This window comes from Bemisia tabaci, chromosome 7 (assembly GCF_918797505.1).
Source record: "Bemisia tabaci chromosome 7, PGI_BMITA_v3".
Classification (NCBI taxonomy): Eukaryota; Metazoa; Arthropoda; class Insecta; order Hemiptera; family Aleyrodidae; genus Bemisia; species Bemisia tabaci.
The window spans coordinates 12802592-12824671 of record NC_092799.1 but is presented as its reverse complement, the minus strand read 5'-3'; the positions used below and the strand labels follow the sequence as shown (position 1 = coordinate 12824671).

At 39.2% G+C, this 22080-nt stretch overlaps 1 protein-coding gene across 1 annotated transcript in view; it reads right to left on the bottom strand.

Moving 5' to 3' along the window:
* LOC109035277 (uncharacterized) overlaps nt 1-22080 on the bottom strand; it is a 34427-nt gene that overhangs the window by 10302 nt on the left and 2045 nt on the right. Inside the window, exons 2-5 of the mRNA XM_072302989.1 lie at nt 14860-15214; nt 11690-11897; nt 11138-11256; nt 9386-9623 (exon numbers count right to left, since the gene is read on the bottom strand). Of these exons, the coding sequence (XP_072159090.1) occupies nt 9386-9623; nt 11138-11256; nt 11690-11897; nt 14860-15174 (880 nt within the window). The 5' untranslated portion in view covers nt 15175-15214. The remainder of the gene's footprint in view (nt 1-9385; nt 9624-11137; nt 11257-11689; nt 11898-14859; nt 15215-22080) is intronic.

Here is a 22080-nt window from a genome sequence, read left to right as displayed (position 1 = left end):
AAAATTGAGGCAGTTGTTATTCTCAATTTCAAGGGTAAATTTTATGGCGGGATTTAAACTGTTGAAAAATTCAAGAATAGCATGCGTATCTTCTTTTTTTACACAAGAAAAAATATCATCGACATACCGCTTGTACATGCGGATTTCGATGGGAGATAAACTCAAAGCAGTACTTTCGATGCGCTCCATGGATATGTTAGCCATGACAGCCGAAAGGCTACCTCCCATGGCCAAACCCGAAATTTGTTGATAAAACGCATCATTATACTGACAGATGGTATTGGTGAGGCACACTTTTAACGTACTAAAAAACTGTTCTTTAGGTAACGGACAGAACATTTCAACTTCCTCCCATTTCAATTCCACACATTGAAGGGCAAAATCAACAGATATGTTAGTGTACATGCTAACTACATCAAGAGATATTAAATCATAACCGTCAGGTACCTTTACACCATTGATGAAATCAAAAAATTCAAAAGAGTTCCGAATATGCGAGTCCCCCTTACCGACAATGTTCGACAAAATGCTAGATAAAAACCTGGATAGTTTTTGGTATGGTGTTCCTATTGTGCTAACGATTGGTCGCAAAGGCAATTCTGCCTTATGCAGCTTAACAAAACCATAAATTTTGGCAACGCTGCCACCACTAACCATAAGATGTTTACACATACCATCATTTATATGACCTTCCGCAAGCCATTTTTTGACAATAGAGTTGTTCTTATCGATTTGCGAAGGCACTAGAGACCTAGCCACCTTCTTGTATACACTTGTATCCCTGAGAATATGAAGCATTTTGTTTGAGTAGTCATTGCCATCCATGACCACTACCTTGTTGGACTTATCTGCTTTTACAAACTTTAAAGACCTGTTTCTTTTACAAAACATTATGGTGTTCTTTAGATCCTCTTTGAGATTTCTCATCAACCTACACTGATTAAATTTCCGGTTCGACATGATGTTTATTTTTTCAGGATATCCCTGAGATCTTTGCATTTCTCGGTGATAACGGTTAATCACCAAGCAAATGCCTTCCCTAATTTTATCAGCAACCATAGATGATTCATTTCTGATTTTACCTTCAATTTGAGAAATTATTTTCTCAAGAGGAACAGGTTTAAAAATTGAGTTTGCATCAGCTCCGATTTTAAAAAATGGCAAAGAAAACATGGGACCCAGACACATTACTCTTTCAACATAGCCTGGCAATACCGTCGAAGAGATGTTCTCTAACCATAACTGTCTCTTTTCCATGAAAGGACCAAACAATTTATGATATTTGTCCGCAACTATTTCCTCCAGCCTGACAAGTTTATTTTCCAAGCGCTGCCAAGTGACACGCCCGAGACGTTTGGCAATTAAGGTGGTATTAACAATAAAATCAATGAGAACGAAATGCGGTAGCGACGCTTTAAGTTTGGTTATGACGTTTCTAAGATTATGATTGAGATCCATAATCTCATAGTGAACATCCTCAATGCATAAGTTCAACAAGGAGCTTTTGAACTTTTCCGTAACCTCAATGCACTTGTTACGCTTCTTATGTAAACCATTGGTGATGTGTTTAAGGTGGAAATTGATGAATGCCGGGAAAACCTTCTTTTCCCTACATCTCAGCAGGAAAATTTTCCGACATGATGACAACACTAATTTCCTACTAATTTTCCTTAACTGTTTGAGAGATGAAACAGTTGCATAACCATGTAACCGCCGTACTTGTTGATAAAACATATTGCAGTCTGTTGAATGAATGGTGCACAAATGTGTCAACTGAGTAAAAGATAAAACGACTTACCAAAAGTCAGAATAAACACAGGTTAAAAATCGAAAAGACATAACAATTAAAAGGCACAATGAACCCAGTGCAATCATAGATACAAATTTTTAGGAGCAGCCCGAGACGATGATAACAGTGGAACAACAAAGATGAAAAAAACGGGAAACAAGGCTAAAAATACACAATTATGAAACCCGAGACGTTTCGACTCAACACTGAGTCATTTTCAGTCGGAAACAATAAAAAATTTTTAAAAGAAAAACGCTAAAACCTGAGCTCTACATGGTGGGGCCGGGATCTGAGAGAAAAAAAAAAAAAAAAAAAGAAAATTGATAACAAACAAGACTCATCGATGCCAGCACCAGTAACCGAAAATGACCGATACGCTAGTTCACGATCCACACACAGATGGCAGCACTAACCAGTGAAACAATTAAGTTCAAGGAAAAGCCAATAGGTGCCGCTGGGGCGTCAACCTAAACCTGACTTTTTAAAAAGTGAGTGGTATATTGCACTAAGCCCGCTGATGTCAGTGCGGTTATTACACACAGAATCCCCATGTTTGAGGATTTCGATCATTTCCAGGACCAGTCTGGGAAACAACTTCTCTTCCTTACATAAAATTACCACCTTATCAAAATCGAACCGGTGACCAAATTCTGTTTGGTGCCTCTTGAGTGCTGTTAACTCACTATTGTCATATTTATGACCACCAAGCCTCTTCCTTAGAAGTTGCTTGGTCTGACCGATGTAACTGATGTCGCAATTTCCACAAGGAATTTTATAGACCAAACCCGATTCCTGCAGAATCGGATTTTTAGCCTTCACCCTAGACATCAGGAACTCAAGATTGTTGTATTTGGTGTTAACCACATGGTACCCGAACAATTTTAAAATCGATGACAAATTTTCCGAAAGGAAGGGAACGTATGGAAGGCATACAATTTTGTCGAGATCCCGTTCTTTGGTAGTTTTATCCTGCCCCCCTCTCTTATTAAAACTACTAAGTACCTGGCGGAAAATCTTTGCTATCAAATTGGGTGGATAACAATTTTCAACCAACAGATTCTTTCCAATCTGGATCATCTCATGCCGATATGAAACATGAGAGAGACCAATTATGCGCCGTGCTAAATTAGATGCAACGTTTTTCTTTACATTCATGGGTTGAACAGATAAAAAATTAACATAACGACCAGACGCCGTTGGTTTCTGATACCACTTACATCTAATCTCGCTATTCACCCTTATTAAAGTCATATCCAAAAAATTGAGGCAGTTGTTATTCTCAATTTCAAGGGTAAATTTTATGGCGGGATTTAAACTGTTGAAAAATTCAAGAATAGCATGCGTATCTTCTTTTTTTACACAAGAAAAAATATCATCGACATACCGCTTGTACATGCGGATTTCGATGGGAGATAAACTCAAAGCAGTACTTTCGATGCGCTCCATGGATATGTTAGCCATGACAGCCGAAAGGCTACCTCCCATGGCCAAACCCGAAATTTGTTGATAAAACGCATCATTATACTGACAGATGGTATTGGTGAGGCACACTTTTAACGTACTAAAAAACTGTTCTTTAGGTAACGGACAGAACATTTCTGTCTCATTGTTCTCATTGATTTTATTGTTAATACCACCTTAATTGCCAAACGTCTCGGGCGTGTCACTTGGCAGCGCTTGGAAAATAAACTTGTCAGGCTGGAGGAAATAGTTGCGGACAAATATCATAAATTGTTTGGTCCTTTCATGGAAAAGAGACAGTTATGGTTAGAGAACATCTCTTCGACGGTATTGCCAGGCTATGTTGAAAGAGTAATGTGTCTGGGTCCCATGTTTTCTTTGCCATTTTTTAAAATCGGAGCTGATGCAAACTCAATTTTTAAACCTGTTCCTCTTGAGAAAATAATTTCTCAAATTGAAGGTAAAATCAGAAATGAATCATCTATGGTTGCTGATAAAATTAGGGAAGGCATTTGCTTGGTGATTAACCGTTATCACCGAGAAATGCAAAGATCTCAGGGATATCCTGAAAAAATAAACATCATGTCGAACCGGAAATTTAATCAGTGTAGGTTGATGAGAAATCTCAAAGAGGATCTAAAGAACACCATAATGTTTTGTAAAAGAAACAGGTCTTTAAAGTTTGTAAAAGCAGATAAGTCCAACAAGGTAGTGGTCATGGATGGCAATGACTACTCAAACAAAATGCTTCATATTCTCAGGGATACAAGTGTATACAAGAAGGTGGCTAGGTCTCTAGTGCCTTCGCAAATCGATAAGAACAACTCTATTGTCAAAAAATGGCTTGCGGAAGGTCATATAAATGATGGTATGTGTAAACATCTTATGGTTAGTGGTGGCAGCGTTGCCAAAATTTATGGTTTTGTTAAGCTGCATAAGGCAGAATTGCCTTTGCGACCAATCGTTAGCACAATAGGAACACCATACCAAAAACTATCCAGGTTTTTATCTAGCATTTTGTCGAACATTGTCGGTAAGGGGGACTCGCATATTCGGAACTCTTTTGAATTTTTTGATTTCATCAATGGTGTAAAGGTACCTGACGGTTATGATTTAATATCTCTTGATGTAGTTAGCATGTACACTAACATATCTGTTGATTTTGCCCTTCAATGTGTGGAATTGAAATGGGAGGAAGTTGAAATGTTCTGTCCGTTACCTAAAGAACAGTTTTTTAGTACGTTAAAAGTGTGCCTCACCAATACCATCTGTCAGTATAATGATGCGTTTTATCAACAAATTTCGGGTTTGGCCATGGGAGGTAGCCTTTCGGCTGTCATGGCTAACATATCCATGGAGCGCATCGAAAGTACTGCTTTGAGTTTATCTCCCATCGAAATCCGCATGTACAAGCGGTATGTCGATGATATTTTTTCTTGTGTAAAAAAAGAAGATACGCATGCTATTCTTGAATTTTTCAACAGTTTAAATCCCGCCATAAAATTTACCCTTGAAATTGAGAATAACAACTGCCTCAATTTTTTGGATATGACTTTAATAAGGGTGAATAGCGAGATTAGATGTAAGTGGTATCAGAAACCAACGGCGTCTGGTCGTTATGTTAATTTTTTATCTGTTCAACCCATGAATGTAAAGAAAAACGTTGCATCTAATTTAGCACGGCGCATAATTGGTCTCTCTCATGTTTCATATCGGCATGAGATGATCCAGATTGGAAAGAATCTGTTGGTTGAAAATTGTTATCCACCCAATTTGATAGCAAAGATTTTCCGCCAGGTACTTAGTAGTTTTAATAAGAGAGGGGGGCAGGATAAAACTACCAAAGAACGGGATCTCGACAAAATTGTATGCCTTCCATACGTTCCCTTCCTTTCGGAAAATTTGTCATCGATTTTAAAATTGTTCGGGTACCATGTGGTTAACACCAAATACAACAATCTTGAGTTCCTGATGTCTAGGGTGAAGGCTAAAAATCCGATTCTGCAGGAATCGGGTTTGGTCTATAAAATTCCTTGTGGAAATTGCGACATCAGTTACATCGGTCAGACCAAGCAACTTCTAAGGAAGAGGCTTGGTGGTCATAAATATGACAATAGTGAGTTAACAGCACTCAAGAGGCACCAAACAGAATTTGGTCACCGGTTCGATTTTGATAAGGTGGTAATTTTATGTAAGGAAGAGAAGTTGTTTCCCAGACTGGTCCTGGAAATGATCGAAATCCTCAAACATGGGGATTCTGTGTGTAATAACCGCACTGACATCAGCGGGCTTAGTGCAATATACCACTCACTTTTTAAAAAGTCAGGTTTAGGTTGACGCCCCAGCGGCACCTATTGGCTTTTCCTTGAACTTAATTGTTTCACTGGTTAGTGCTGCCATCTGTGTGTGGATCGTGAACTAGCGTATCGGTCATTTTCGGTTACTGGTGCTGGCATCGATGAGTCTTGTTTGTTATCAATTTTCTTTTTTTTTTTTTTTTTTCTCTCAGATCCCGGCCCCACCATGTAGAGCTCAGGTTTTAGCGTTTTTCTTTTAAAAATTTTTTATTGTTTCCGACTGAAAATGACTCAGTGTTGAGTCGAAACGTCTCGGGTTTCATAATTGTGTATTTTTAGCCTTGTTTCCCGTTTTTTTCATCTTTGTTGTTCCACTGTTATCATCGTCTCGGGCTGCTCCTAAAAATTTGTATCTATGATTGCACTGGGTTCATTGTGCCTTTTAATTGTTATGTCTTTTCGATTTTTAACCTGTGTTTATTCTGACTTTTGGTAAGTCGTTTTATCTTTTACTCAGTTGACACATTTGTGCACCATTCATTCAACAGACTGCAATATGTTTTATCAACAAGTACGGCGGTTACATGGTTATGCAACTGTTTCATCTCTCAAACAGTTAAGGAAAATTAGTAGGAAATTAGTGTTGTCATCATGTCGGAAAATTTTCCTGCTGAGATGTAGGGAAAAGAAGGTTTTCCCGGCATTCATCAATTTCCACCTTAAACACATCACCAATGGTTTACATAAGAAGCGTAACAAGTGCATTGAGGTTACGGAAAAGTTCAAAAGCTCCTTGTTGAACTTATGCATTGAGGATGTTCACTATGAGATTATGGATCTCAATCATAATCTTAGAAACGTCATAACCAAACTTAAAGCGTCGCTACCGCATTTCGTTCTCATTGATTTTATTGTTAATACCACCTTAATTGCCAAACGTCTCGGGCGTGTCACTTGGCAGCGCTTGGAAAATAAACTTGTCAGGCTGGAGGAAATAGTTGCGGACAAATATCATAAATTGTTTGGTCCTTTCATGGAAAAGAGACAGTTATGGTTAGAGAACATCTCTTCGACGGTATTGCCAGGCTATGTTGAAAGAGTAATGTGTCTGGGTCCCATGTTTTCTTTGCCATTTTTTAAAATCGGAGCTGATGCAAACTCAATTTTTAAACCTGTTCCTCTTGAGAAAATAATTTCTCAAATTGAAGGTAAAATCAGAAATGAATCATCTATGGTTGCTGATAAAATTAGGGAAGGCATTTGCTTGGTGATTAACCGTTATCACCGAGAAATGCAAAGATCTCAGGGATATCCTGAAAAAATAAACATCATGTCGAACCGGAAATTTAATCAGTGTAGGTTGATGAGAAATCTCAAAGAGGATCTAAAGAACACCATAATGTTTTGTAAAAGAAACAGGTCTTTAAAGTTTGTAAAAGCAGATAAGTCCAACAAGGTAGTGGTCATGGATGGCAATGACTACTCAAACAAAATGCTTCATATTCTCAGGGATACAAGTGTATACAAGAAGGTGGCTAGGTCTCTAGTGCCTTCGCAAATCGATAAGAACAACTCTATTGTCAAAAAATGGCTTGCGGAAGGTCATATAAATGATGGTATGTGTAAACATCTTATGGTTAGTGGTGGCAGCGTTGCCAAAATTTATGGTTTTGTTAAGCTGCATAAGGCAGAATTGCCTTTGCGACCAATCGTTAGCACAATAGGAACACCATACCAAAAACTATCCAGGTTTTTATCTAGCATTTTGTCGAACATTGTCGGTAAGGGGGACTCGCATATTCGGAACTCTTTTGAATTTTTTGATTTCATCAATGGTGTAAAGGTACCTGACGGTTATGATTTAATATCTCTTGATGTAGTTAGCATGTACACTAACATATCTGTTGATTTTGCCCTTCAATGTGTGGAATTGAAATGGGAGGAAGTTGAAATGTTCTGTCCGTTACCTAAAGAACAGTTTTTTAGTACGTTAAAAGTGTGCCTCACCAATACCATCTGTCAGTATAATGATGCGTTTTATCAACAAATTTCGGGTTTGGCCATGGGAGGTAGCCTTTCGGCTGTCATGGCTAACATATCCATGGAGCGCATCGAAAGTACTGCTTTGAGTTTATCTCCCATCGAAATCCGCATGTACAAGCGGTATGTCGATGATATTTTTTCTTGTGTAAAAAAAGAAGATACGCATGCTATTCTTGAATTTTTCAACAGTTTAAATCCCGCCATAAAATTTACCCTTGAAATTGAGAATAACAACTGCCTCAATTTTTTGGATATGACTTTAATAAGGGTGAATAGCGAGATTAGATGTAAGTGGTATCAGAAACCAACGGCGTCTGGTCGTTATGTTAATTTTTTATCTGTTCAACCCATGAATGTAAAGAAAAACGTTGCATCTAATTTAGCACGGCGCATAATTGGTCTCTCTCATGTTTCATATCGGCATGAGATGATCCAGATTGGAAAGAATCTGTTGGTTGAAAATTGTTATCCACCCAATTTGATAGCAAAGATTTTCCGCCAGGTACTTAGTAGTTTTAATAAGAGAGGGGGGCAGGATAAAACTACCAAAGAACGGGATCTCGACAAAATTGTATGCCTTCCATACGTTCCCTTCCTTTCGGAAAATTTGTCATCGATTTTAAAATTGTTCGGGTACCATGTGGTTAACACCAAATACAACAATCTTGAGTTCCTGATGTCTAGGGTGAAGGCTAAAAATCCGATTCTGCAGGAATCGGGTTTGGTCTATAAAATTCCTTGTGGAAATTGCGACATCAGTTACATCGGTCAGACCAAGCAACTTCTAAGGAAGAGGCTTGGTGGTCATAAATATGACAATAGTGAGTTAACAGCACTCAAGAGGCACCAAACAGAATTTGGTCACCGGTTCGATTTTGATAAGGTGGTAATTTTATGTAAGGAAGAGAAGTTGTTTCCCAGACTGGTCCTGGAAATGATCGAAATCCTCAAACATGGGGATTCTGTGTGTAATAACCGCACTGACATCAGCGGGCTTAGTGCAATATACCACTCACTTTTTAAAAAGTCAGGTTTAGGTTGACGCCCCAGCGGCACCTATTGGCTTTTCCTTGAACTTAATTGTTTCACTGGTTAGTGCTGCCATCTGTGTGTGGATCGTGAACTAGCGTATCGGTCATTTTCGGTTACTGGTGCTGGCATCGATGAGTCTTGTTTGTTATCAATTTTCTTTTTTTTTTTTTTTTTCTCTCAGATCCCGGCCCCACCATGTAGAGCTCAGGTTTTAGCGTTTTTCTTTTAAAAATTTTTTATTGTTTCCGACTGAAAATGACTCAGTGTTGAGTCGAAACGTCTCGGGTTTCATAATTGTGTATTTTTAGCCTTGTTTCCCGTTTTTTTCATCTTTGTTGTTCCACTGTTATCATCGTCTCGGGCTGCTCCTAAAAATTTGTATCTAAAAAAATTTCTCTTTTTCCAGTGCTATGGCGAGGTTTTCATTGGACCGTGTCAAGCAGAAAGGAACCAAGTCGCATCAGCTATTGCCAAACTTAATTGGGCACTTTAATGCTTTACATGAAAATAGTTGCGCGGATTTTTGTGCAAATTTCGGTGAATACTCAGCAGAGTAACGAGCAAATTCCTTAAAATTTTCTAAGGAATCCGGACAGAAAAAATTAAATTGCCCACTTAAATTTGGCAAAAGCTGATACGAGTTGGTTCCTTACTGCTAAACGCAGTCCAATTAAACCTCTCTAAATTCAGAGACGATTAGTTAGAGGATTATCAATGAAGTTGAAAAATAAGCTGAGGGCTGAGGATCCTCGTAAGTACTTACCGGAGGGCGTACTGAATCGAGGAAGACCGGGCACGCGACACATCTCGATGTTGGATACGATGTTTTTGTGCGTAAGTGCAACGCCCTTACTCAGTCCCGTTGTGCCGCTTGAGTATAGTAGAAGAGCTACGTCCTCGCTCTTGCGTGCCTCTCGAGGGATCAGGGATGTGTCCACATTCCCGGAGATCATGTCCTGGAAGTCCCAAGTCCCGGAGGCCCGCTCTGACCCGTAGCTTACCTAATTTTCAAAATTAATTCTCGAAATTAATGATTGGAAAAGACAACGCATGGAATGCTTCTTTCAAATATTGGATAACACCTTTGGCAGGAATTTAACATACGTATGTCATGGTTGAAGTTGGAAATGAGCGTAGATCTTTGATTGTTAATTAAAAATTAAAATTAAAACTTAAGAAAATTTGTGATAACCTAACTAAACTCATCTGTTAACAAACTCATCTGTCAATCTTCATTGTACCCATTGTGACCTGTACCTAGCTTAACTTACCATGGCTAATGTATAGTTTCGATGTATAGTGTAATGGCAGTTTCGAAAACGCCTTCAATCGTGGCGTGATACCTCACGCATTCCGGAGAGTGCGAATAGTTGTATCACTGCGCCTTAGCAATACGATGGAAGATTTGTATTAGTAGCCTCCGCGCTGGCCCTGTTGGTTTTCCTTTGCCGCAATCGCAGCTTTGACCGCATAATTTAAGTTTGCTCAAGCTAGGATTGTATTTAGTAAATGGATAATTTTTTTTTAGAAGAATCAAACATAAACAAGCGGTAAAAACTTTAACTTAATACTCGTACTTATTGTGACCTGTGCCTAGCCTTACTTACCATGGCTAATGTATAGTAATAAACTACATTTGAATTGTGATGTTAAAAATTTCCGCTACTTGTCTGATTGCTTATGAAGGAAAACCAACGCATGGTTTTCCTCTACATGTGAATGATTTCTTAGCGCGGTCAAAAATATTCGCAGTAAAAGTAATGAAAATATCAAAATTGGTTTCCTCATAAATAATGCAACATAAAAAACTACATAGAAATACAACATAATCAGAAGTTCTTGAACGTAGAAACTACTGAAATTCATTTTCCCGACTTTTTTCATCGATATGTGACCGTTCCTGGTTAATAAAACTTCTGCATGGAAAACCACTGAACGTCATTTTCTGAAAATGTCAATGATTTTTCTTCTCTTTTCAAAGAATATTCAGTGAAAACTTTAAGCTATCATGTTGGTTCTGCCTCCTTTTAAAAAATAAAATAGAAGTGGAGATCTCCAAACACCGCAACCGAGAAAGGTATGCCGTGATCAGTTCAAAATTTGGCATTTCGTCAGTTAAAGGTACCAAAAAAGTACTGAATTTTTCTGCTTATAAGGCGCTGAATTTCTTGGGAAGGCACTGAAAAACTACGTAAGTGTTTAACATTTGCCAGCCACTTTACAGTTGACACCCTATTTATGCGACACAAGTCCCGATATGGAAAGTTGGCAGTTTCGAAAACGCCTTCAATTGTGGTGTGATACCTCCCGCATTCCGGAGAGTACGAATAGTCGTATCATTGCGCCTTAGAGATGCGATGGAAGATTTAATAATTGAAGGAACTGATTTTGAACTTGATTTTGCAGTTTCACCGGCAATATCATGTGCAAGTTCGTGGAAAATAATGGAGTTCTTTTATGAGTAGAGGAAAATAGATTTAAAATAACTTGATAATAATATAAGTGCTGGACCAACCGTGATTATCGGGACGTCTTTCTTCACAAGAGCTAAGGCTTTCTTGCAAGTTGGTACCACCGAGGGCAAGGTAACTATGCATCGAGCCTCCGAATTTTCCAGCTGATGACTTATTTCGTCTGAAATTAAAAAAGCAAAATACCAGTAAGGCGAGAGTAGAGAAGTATTTTTCACGAGGCGCTATATCTCAAGTAGCATTGATCGCGATAAATAGCGATTTTATCGGTTGGTTGGATCGCAATCATATCGGTGGCAATAAATCGAGATATTATCCAAAAATAACCTAAAGTTAAAAAAATTTATGTGGATGAGTGAATTTGAGAAAAAAATCAACCTAGACTACTTTGTTTACGCAATTTCATTCAGTTCCCGCCCTATATTTGAATTTCAAATCCGTCCCGATTTCGCCGCCAATCCTCTAGCCAATCGGAGAGTTTACATGTATGTGCATAATTTTTTCCCTCTAGCGCTCCGTCTTCATGTCTTTAATAGTACCTTGTGTGCTTTTGCTGTGGATATCTGTGTTATTTGCTGATAGTGGAGTTGACTTACGCTCGGTGTAAAGCGGATTTGCGGTGGAGACAATGAGCCCAGCCTCGAGAGCTCCCAAGACGATGAGCGGATATTCCGGCATGTTCGGTAAAACGATCGTGAGCACATCTCCGGGCTTAAACCCACTTTTCACGAGGGCAGCCGCAAATTTTTCACTCACTGCCCGAGCGCCGCCGTAACTGTAACCTCGCCCGTTTTCTGCATCCACCTAGAGAAAAAGTTCAATATAATGCTCAAATACACCGGGAAAAAAAGATGTTAAAAAATGTGCGACATCTCTCGGATGTTGTCATGAACACTATGGTGTTAAGGTGATTCGACAGTTGTCATTTTTTGTGTCAGAGCGACGTGCAATATCGCATCAATTCGTTCCATGATTACAGCTACTTGTCTGATACTGATATCGAAACTGCACTCGAATGCGATATTTTTCCTCTAAAAAAAGCCCTACCTTTACCACGTAGAATTTCTTTGTCAAATTTGGTACATGAATTCTTTAGTCTCATGAAAACAGAGGTGCGATCTTAAAATTCGAAGAAAATGACAAGTAGCTGAAATTATGGAACGAATTGATGCGATATATGGCACGTCGCTCCGACACAAAGAATGGCGACTGTCGAATCACCTTAAAGTAACATTCTAGGATGTAAAAGTATAAAGGATGTTACTTTAACACCAGAATGCTCACGACAATATCCAAGAGTTGTCGCACATTTTTCAACATCTATTGAGTTAGGTGCTACAGTACCTTTTTTCCGGTGTAACACTCGGACGGATTTAATTGAGAGAACTCTGTCTTCATCCGAATTTATAAGAAATTAGATGACTGATGAATTTTGAGGTCAGCGTTTTGAAACAATCCGTCACTGAAATAATTATAAAATACAGAAGTTTAGGAGTTTATTGGAGAGGCTTTGTCGAAATCATAGAGCCTTAGGGTTGAATTGATGTATTTTACTCATATTTCGCCATGAATGGAGCCCTTGCGCGTGTCAGGAATATGCAATTTAATTACTGATTCCTATGTACAATTTTGCGAGAAACTCAATAGTGCTACCGGTTTTCTTTCTAAAACAAACTCAGAAAAAGCTCTCAAAGTTGAAGCTGTATTAGAGCGGATGCCCCACGCTATCCTGAGAATCCATCTCTACATCAAGTTGAACTATCCATGCAAAGATAGGGAACAAATACATTAACAGGGTTGCCACTTTGTTTGGGGACTCCAAAGCTGAAAACGAGGCAATGCTGCTAATGTATTTGCTTCCTATCTTTGCATGGAGAGTCTGACTAGAGGTTGACGCTCAGGATAGCGTGGGATATCACCGCCATTACGGCCTCAATTTACAGAGCTATTTTTGAGCTTCAGAGTTGATTTCAGAGGAAAGCAGTGGTACCATCGTGTTTCTCGCAAAATTTTTCTCAAGAAAAAGTTAATAAATCACACTCCCCCACACATGCAAGAACTCCATTGTCCTTTGTATGATATTGCATTAAGGGTGTTCTTAAACCTCCCCAATAAGAATGTTAACTGTATGAACTTTCCTTGAGGGTATAAGTCAATAGAGAATTTGCAGGTGTCTGAAATTTGTTGAATTTCGTGTTTAAAAGGGAAACTACTGAGTGAACTGAACACGAAGATACCCTTGTTTGGTTCATGAATTGAACAATTATTGGAGAAGATATGACAAAATAATCTAATCTGCTAGAATACTTGTGTTTAAATACGGGAAATGCCGCCAGGTGACGTCACTAGGCGGTGCATTTTCTCACTTTTAAATCGATTTTTACACTATCTATATTATACAGCTACAAGCAAAATCTTGGAAGCACTTTTTCTGTCGAACTGCCGGCCGATAAGGATGTCTTTATATGTATGTAATCTTGTAGTAGATGTAGATGTGCAAAAATTAGGAAACCCGAACTTTTAATGTCTGTAGAGCTATTTAAAGGCTCATGTCATTAAGTCCTAATGTTAAATAGGTGAGAGATATGTCGTTACCGCTTAGAAACGTCAAGGTGTGGGATTCTACCTGAGTGGAGTCGAATAAACAATAAAACAATGGAAAAGCTCTTTTGTGAAGGGCTCCTCATTTGAAGAGTTGAGGGACGGTGCATACGCTCAGGGTTCCAAGGTTCCAAGGTCGACAATATAAGGATTATCTCAATTTTTCTTGCTGTCTTCCGGCTTCGATTTGTGGCATTGGTCAATTTACATGATTGCATGAGTCTTATTAATATTTACAGAAGATTACAAAGTGGAGAAGGCAGGCGCTGCGTCGCGTCGAGGACGAACCACAATATTATTAACTCTTAACGTCGATAATCCGATTTTTTTTTAATTAAAGGTAATTAAAAATAACGCTATGTAATTGGAAATTTCGTCCAGTAAGTGGACTGTGCAATTAATGTACATCCGCTATTCTCATCATGTTTTAATTCTGAGTGTTACGTCCAAAAATTTTGAAATCGAGCAGCGCGATACACAAATGGTGTATTAAAATGGAAGACCATTTTTGCCATACATATGGTGTAGGCCCGCCGAAAGCGGGTCTGAGGTCGCGAGGCGCCCTAACGGGGGTTGGGCCGGGTTGCGCGTCAGGGGGCAGGGCCCCTAGTTTCCTTATCTCGCCAAATCATCGTAGTCCTTTGAGAGGATCTATTTTTATGGGTTGAATTGATGCATTTCACACATAATTCGCCATAATGGAGCTCTTGCACGTGTCAGGAATTTGCAATTTAATTACTGGTTCCTATGTAAAAGTTTGCGAAGGACTCAATATAGCCGGTTTTTTTCTAAAACTAACTCCAAAACTCCAAAAAAGCTCTCAAAGTTGAAACCGTAATAGAGCGGATGCCCCACGCTATCACGAGGATACCCTTGGCTCATGAATTGAACAATTATTGGAGAGGATATGACAAAATGATCTAATCTGGAAAAATGCGTGTGTTTAAATGGGAAATGCCGTCAGGTGACGTCTTTAGGCGGTGCATTTTCTCACTTTTACATCAATTTTTATACTATTTACCATATCAGAAAAAAATTATAAAAAATTCTGTGATATCAGCTCTTTAAGCACTTTCAGATGAAGCAATAAAACATTTGCATGCAAATTCTCCATTGAAGAATGATTTAAACACGGCCCTGGGTCATCAATTTACATAATACTCACTATGAGTGGGAATTGCTGGACGGACTCGATATCCTTCCATAGAAACTCGTGTATGGTCTCATTCCTTGGTTCGAACGGTGGGAAAGGTGAATGTACAACATTATTCGCGTCAACTGAAGAGTAATATCTCAAACTCGTGGAGATGGGGCTCAAACGGGAACGACTTCCATCAGATTCAGCGCAAGAAGCGTGTTTCCTTGCTGCTACCAAAGAGTTGATCTTCCTGCGATGGACTTGAAGACCGTGTCGCGACTGCTGCTTGACCAAAATCGAGTGGAGAAGGCTGGTTAGTCCACGTTCCATGGGGCTCGCCATCTTAAAATCAGACGAACTGTGTACACTCAAGCGCCCATTCCTGCAAAGAACGTATACCATAAGGAGTCAGCTGCGGAAATAGATCATAGGCGGGTCCAGAAATGTGGCAACACCGGATTTCCTCCATTTAAACCTATGTTAAATAATCGATTCTTGTCGGAGCACCAGGTCCCTTCAGGAATCGATACATTTCCATAGGTTTGAATGGAGAAAAAACCATGTTGCCAATTTGCTGGATCCGTTATTTAAATACATGTGACTGGCCGCAGGAACAGACCCTGCACCATTGTCGGTCTGGCTCGGAAATTCCTAGGGTGTTGATACGCTTTAGGGGCCCCTCCTCTCAGGTGGGCACCTCTCCCCCCCCCCCCAACTGACCGAATTAAAGTCCTCCTTTAAGTGGGTTTTCAAGTTCTGGGGCCCTACAGGAGCCCTGCCGGGGGCGCCGGGGCCCCCTGAGTTAGCCGTCAGGATTTTAGGGTTGCGGAAACACCCTAGCACCCTTAACCAGACCGCCCCTGCGTCTGGAGCACGGAATTTTGAGTTTTTTGAACTGCGATATCTTGACGATTTGGAATTTTTTTGGATTACAATTGGAAAAATTAAAGGCGCTGTAAGTAATGGAGCCTCTGTGACCGCTGACCGGTCGGAAAAGGACGATATACATCATGGCATTTTCTCCGGATGACCATTCGGTCCTGCTTAGTTGAAAATTTCCGTCTTTATGATTACTTTGGGTTACATTCAGTTACTTTCGCAGCTCACGATGCATTTTGCATTTAAACCCTAAAAAAATTTTCCTTGCATAATTTTCTCCCCTCCGCTGTGGAGATTCGAAAATCCTCAAATATGTATGGCAAGATCAAAGCGACATTACCTACTTTTATACTGCCGTGCTAAGGAAAAACGCCGTATGAACATTCGAGAGTTGCCATAATTTCCTTTATTAAAGTGTTAATTTTTGAGAAAATTTAGGAATTTTTTTCCTTGAAATTTTCAGGAACTTTAGACAAAATTGCGAACAAAATTATCTGAAAAATTGGAAGAGAAATATTCATGAGTCTACCAGGAAATTTTTGTGTTATCAAAGGAAATTTGGCAACGCTTGAAGGTTCGTACGGCGTTTTAACTTAGCACGGCAGTATACTTCTTTACTTTTTTGCAAATCCTAGAACATGAAAATGAATTACTTCTGCTGCGCGGTGCTGGCAACGGTGTAAGAGACTCAAAGCAAAGCGACTGTCTTCTTAAGTGCAATTTAAATTCTTCTCAATCACATTGTAGCTCCGCGAATTACCAGTGTGAAAGAATCCACTATGACTATTATTCAATTATTGAGACACAACACAGGGGTTCTTTCTGTCTCAAAGATCCGACATCGCTGTACTTCCTCTTATAATTATGCCTCTATGTAAGTTTATCGCTGAGACAATGAGTCGTTAGACATAATTAGGTATTAGTTCACCGAACGCCAAATTTGAATACATTATTTTGGTGTATTGAAAACACAAATCTCGTAGTCTCCTAGGGAACTCATCTTCTCTCGCGGTTACGAAAATTACCACAAAGTAGGAAAGCTTAAGACTGACCAAGTAGTTCACATGTTTGACTCATTCCTTTCACTTTTGGAGATATTATCAAAAATGTATCAGAAAATTTTGATGAAAGTAAGGGACCAAGAGTGATGATTGATAGAAATGAGAGAGAAAATTGACTAGAAAACGATATTAGACGTGTTTAAAGTTTCGACATTACATGAATCCTTAAGACGGAAAGTAAGTTCGAACTGATTTTTGATGCTTAAAAAGTGGAATTTTGGAGCAAATTTTTCGCAGAATGTGCATTTAGACTAATTTAATTTGAAATAATTAACGCTTCGATTTTTTCAAAAACTGCACTTTTGCCCCTTGTCCTCCAAGCCCCTCAAATATCAACGGATTTTACTGTTGGACTACCAGTTGAATCCACGGAATCATCCACATATTTTTTTATCTCGAAAAATCGACAAAGTCATCTAGGAAGACATCAAGCACTCTGCAATGTTATCAAGCTACTTAAACACACTCATTTTTATTATTATGTGCATCTAAAATCACAATAAATATTACGTGTAAAATTGAAAGTCTCTTCAAACTTTCAGCTTTCCCAACGAGACGAAAGAAGCTACACATGTCGCAAGCAGTTAGCAATTATCGGCAATTGGCACGCGGTTTTGGCGTTATTTCGACGAATTTCAAAAATGCGCAGCGATATCAGAAGCTCTCAGCTTAGGACGCCTTCATTTGTTCGTGATACCTCACGCATTGTCGAGCAGTTCGTTTAGTTGCCTGTCCGACCTGAACCCAATTGATGTCACTGATTTCATCGCACGCTCGCGCTAGTGTGTCAGGGCCTTTGCATTTGCGAAGGGAACATCGTATCAATTTATTTAAAATTAAAGCAGATTAATTACTCTCTTTCTTCCTTACTTATTACGAGTAGCTTGCAAAGTGCTAGCGATTGCAGATTGCCTGCGACACGCACATAAATTTAACACCGCAGGTTGTTCTTCGAGAAAAACGGGTCCTCTCAGCAACTATGTGTTCAAGGCTACTGAGAGGAAAAGCTCTTTATCAAACGCTTTGATCAGATAGACTTCAACGAGCACTTAGAGGTGTAAATGCATAATCATGATGACAATGCGTGAAAGTCCTTGATTGTCCGTCGAGACCGCAATGTATTTATTCACTGATTAAACATACTTGCCTCGAGTGCATCGAAGCGGCCAGGCCCAGAGTTTTTTTCTAGGCTCGTAAAATGAGCTTCGGCTGAAGTATAATATTACGTAGCTCCATTCACCACGAAACTTAGTGAGCTTTAACAAGTGTTGAAGATAAAAGCGATTGTATTCGCGTTTACTAGGTAACCAAAAGACAGAAATAATGAGATGTTCACGTTAATGGGAGTCTGCACCAGAAAAACGATAGCGGTCAAAACTAGTCCATCCCATCCGTTAAACATACTATCATTTGGATTACATTTGACAATTCGGAACTACAATTTCTGGCTCATCGATAAAAACACTTACATGCATAGTGAAACTAATAGTACGTACGTTATTCTAAACGCAGCCAGAAATGTAGCTCCTAATTGCAAAATGTGGTCCATTTCATTATGGATTCTAATTTACTCGATGCAGGTATCTCTGAACTGTCCTTCCCATAGGTGCCTATACGTTATTTCATGAAGGGGTTTAACGGTAAAATGCGGAAGTTACTTAAAGATAATACCATGAGATCTTTAACAATCAAGTACATTGAATCACGCAATCGGCACATACGATTTAGACAATATCACTCAATGTCTCCCCTAATTTTTCCCGCATGGAATTTCCTTTTTCGGTGCGTCTAGATGTTTGAATGAATCTTAAATACAGAAGGTAATTGGATCTTTGTAATATTCTTCACCTATAGAATCCAGATGTACGCCCAATTATTTGAAACTTGGTATAATGGTACGGTCAGATAAACAGATCCAATAGTACACCGAAATAGTTTATGGTTAATTAAGATATTTTAAAATCCTCTTTTAGACGTCTTCGAGCTGAGAGGTTTTCAACGGCACCTCTCTGCATCGTAATTGAAGTAGTCCTCAAGCAGAGCAGCTTCGATGAGGTCTCAAGTTTGCCGCATGAGGAGATTGTACGTATTTTTATTCCTCTTGAAATACTTTATCGAACTTGAATTGGAGATAAATTATTTGAACTCGGCGTGAACTGTACCGAGATTCCTCCCACTTATCATTTATCACGTTTAGGATTGGTTTGATTCATGCGTTTTGTGAGGAAGAGTGAGACATAAACGAAGAAAATCGGGACGACGAAATATGTGATGGCAAGAGGGGCAAGAGTGTTTAATGCGTAATTTACCGTCTGAGTTTTAAATTTTTCTACCAGTGCGCTTTACACACACGCATAGAAAAATCAGCACAATTCCTCTACTTGTGATATCACCTTCCTTTTCTTCCTCGGAGGAAAAAAAAAAAAAAATGGAATGAGGGGCTTAGAGGACAAGGTGCAGTTTTTGCTATTTCGAGAAATTCGTGTTTGAAGTTTAGAAATTATATGGAGCCTAATGGCGGAAAATAAGTTCGAACTGACAAGTGCTTAAAGGGTAGAATTTAGGGGCGAATTTTTCACAAAATATGCATTAAGACTAGTTTTACTTGAATTATTGATACCACCATTTTTTCAAAAACTGCACTTATGCGCCTTGTCCTCCAAACCCCTCAAGTAACATTCAATGCTTAAAAAAGTTTTGTCGTTCCCAAGACGAACAAAACGTAAGTTCATTTCAAAAATGCCATTACAAACTCTATTTTTACATGGATATATGACTGCGACGTGTCCGTCCAAAATGTGGCGATTTTGCGTTTAACTAGTGGCAAAATTTGTGAATTTTTAGTTGGTCATGCGAAAAATATTGATGATTCATGTACTTATCCTGTTATAAGACTGACTTTCTACGAAAAAATTGAAATAGGAAGCATATGACGTGTTGTTTTTAAATTTGGACTACATTTTGCAAGTATTTGCTATACTTTCTGGCACATTTTAGAAATAAAACATGTGCCACTTGTTTCCCTTTGCAGATAAACACATTTATGTATGAGCCATAAATAGTGGTTCCATATTGCAAAATATAGCCCAATTCATACCTTGTCTTCTAAAATTATTGCATTACCCAGATTTGTTGGATGATGTGGACAATTTCAATTGCCTGTGGTAGTGCCGCAACTCCAGTTGGGATAGTGTCGCAACATTTGGGGTAGTAACCTAATTTATTTGGGCACTAACACAATTAATTAGAAATGTCCATATCATTCAAGTTCCTCTTCTTTCTCACGTCCCCTGGTAAAAATTGGCGATACGAGCTGCGTTTCAAAATACCATAGGAGTTCTTATAGCCGACTGAAGAAGGCGATAGAAAATCATGTAGTTGGCTGTAGAAAGTGGAAAAAATCATACGGCCGGGCTACACGAAGCGATAAAAAATTATACAGCCGGGCTATAGTTCCTCTCGCCGGGCTTTACACTTTATCGCCAGGCTGTTGCTTTTTCGCCATCGGCTATAAAATGCTATAAGAAATTGTGTAGAAATTCGTGTGCTTTGTAAATCCTTAAGTTTGTACGGAATCACCTTAATATTTACAAAACGCTCATTATATTTTCCTTTACTACATATTTTTTTCCATTAATTAAAATGAGAATAATCCATACAGAGTGTGCAAACATTTCGAAGTAATGAGTTGAAAAACGCTGACTCCACGAGATTGAATATTAGAGCCTAACACAAAGCGGAGCGGCGGCGCACTGGCGCCTTCAAACATAACAGGGATACTTCACGCATTGCGCAATGCGTGAAGTATCCCTGTTAGGTTTGAAGGCGCCAATGCGCGTTTCGCGCTGGCTGCCCGCCCGCCGCGCCGCGCCGCAGTGTACCACGGCGCTTGAAGCAACTATTTCACACCAGAGGTGTTGCACAGTATCATACGAAATTGAAGGCGCTCCGACATATTAGGAATGGCAGGTATCCTTCAAAAGTACGGAGCTTTTCTCGCAAAATAAATCAAGATACTACGGCCCAAACAGAGAGCGATAGTCCAAAAACTCACCAAGTTCTAGCATCCGTAATTAGTAACGTTTAGCATACACTTTATCGCCAGGGTGTTGCTTACTCACCATCGGCTATAAAAGGCTGTAAGAAAATGTGTTGCCGGCTATAGAAGCTATTGGAAATCTTACAGCCGGCTGTAGGTCTATGGTATTTTGGAACACAGATTCTACTGCCAATTTTTACCAGGGTCTACTGACCTATTGGACTCAGAATAAAGACTAGCATTATTCATTTTTTATTAGGTTAGAAATTAGAACACGGTCACAATGAAACCGAACTTTGCAGGACTTTTAAAGGTTTTTGAAGGTTCACTGACTGAGTTTGAGGCCGACCAAAGGCATTTAGACCAAATTTACCCATTCTCAGGGTCAAGCTATTCCACCGTCCAAAACAAGAACAAAATTCTAGATTTCACAAAATTTTCAGTGACGTTTTTGACTGAAAATTTCGCAAAGCGCAGAATTGACACAAAGGGGTATAGAAGTTAGGCTTATTGCGATCGCCTTCAATTTTTTCGGTAGGCCAGGAAACACCTTTAATTCAGCGATACATTTATTCGAGGACTAAGGGGAAACGCCCCCTGATTGCCTCGCAGTCCAGCCCCCGAAGCGTTCCGCACCTCAGGCGTTATGCGTTACGCGTCAGTGGCGAGGCGTGAATGATCGAATTTCGATATTTCTCCATTTGAAGCTATGGTAAAGAATCGATTATTAAGGTGTTCGTTGCGAACACCCTGTTTATCGATCCTTTTCCATGGGTTTAAAGGGGAGATCAATCGATATATCGCAAAGCACGCCACGCCACTGACGCGTTACTCTCATGATTCTAGATCATAGAGTAAGATTTGTGGCTTTTGTTATCCACAAGTCTTTCTTCACATAAACTTTTTTTTATCTATCTGGCGCGCACGCAGAAAAAGTCGCTGACAATTTTTTGCCTCTGAAAAACTGGAATGCTGGAAGAAATCTAGCAAGAATTCCTCTTTTTACTCAGTTGCTTATCCTTCCATCTGAAAATTAAAATGCAAAAATGCACTATGGAGCATCAAGGACTCTTGTAATGGTGATTTCAGCCAGAAAAAATTGAAAATACAGAACTTTGTTTTGGACGGCAGCATTCTTATCATGTAAATGTCGCGTGCTAAACAGCCGAATCCGGCAATGTGCCTGTTGCATGCAAGAGATACAGCCGCGCGAATAGACTTTTTAGAGGTTAAATGACACGAAAATTACGATGGTCACATTAAAAAAGT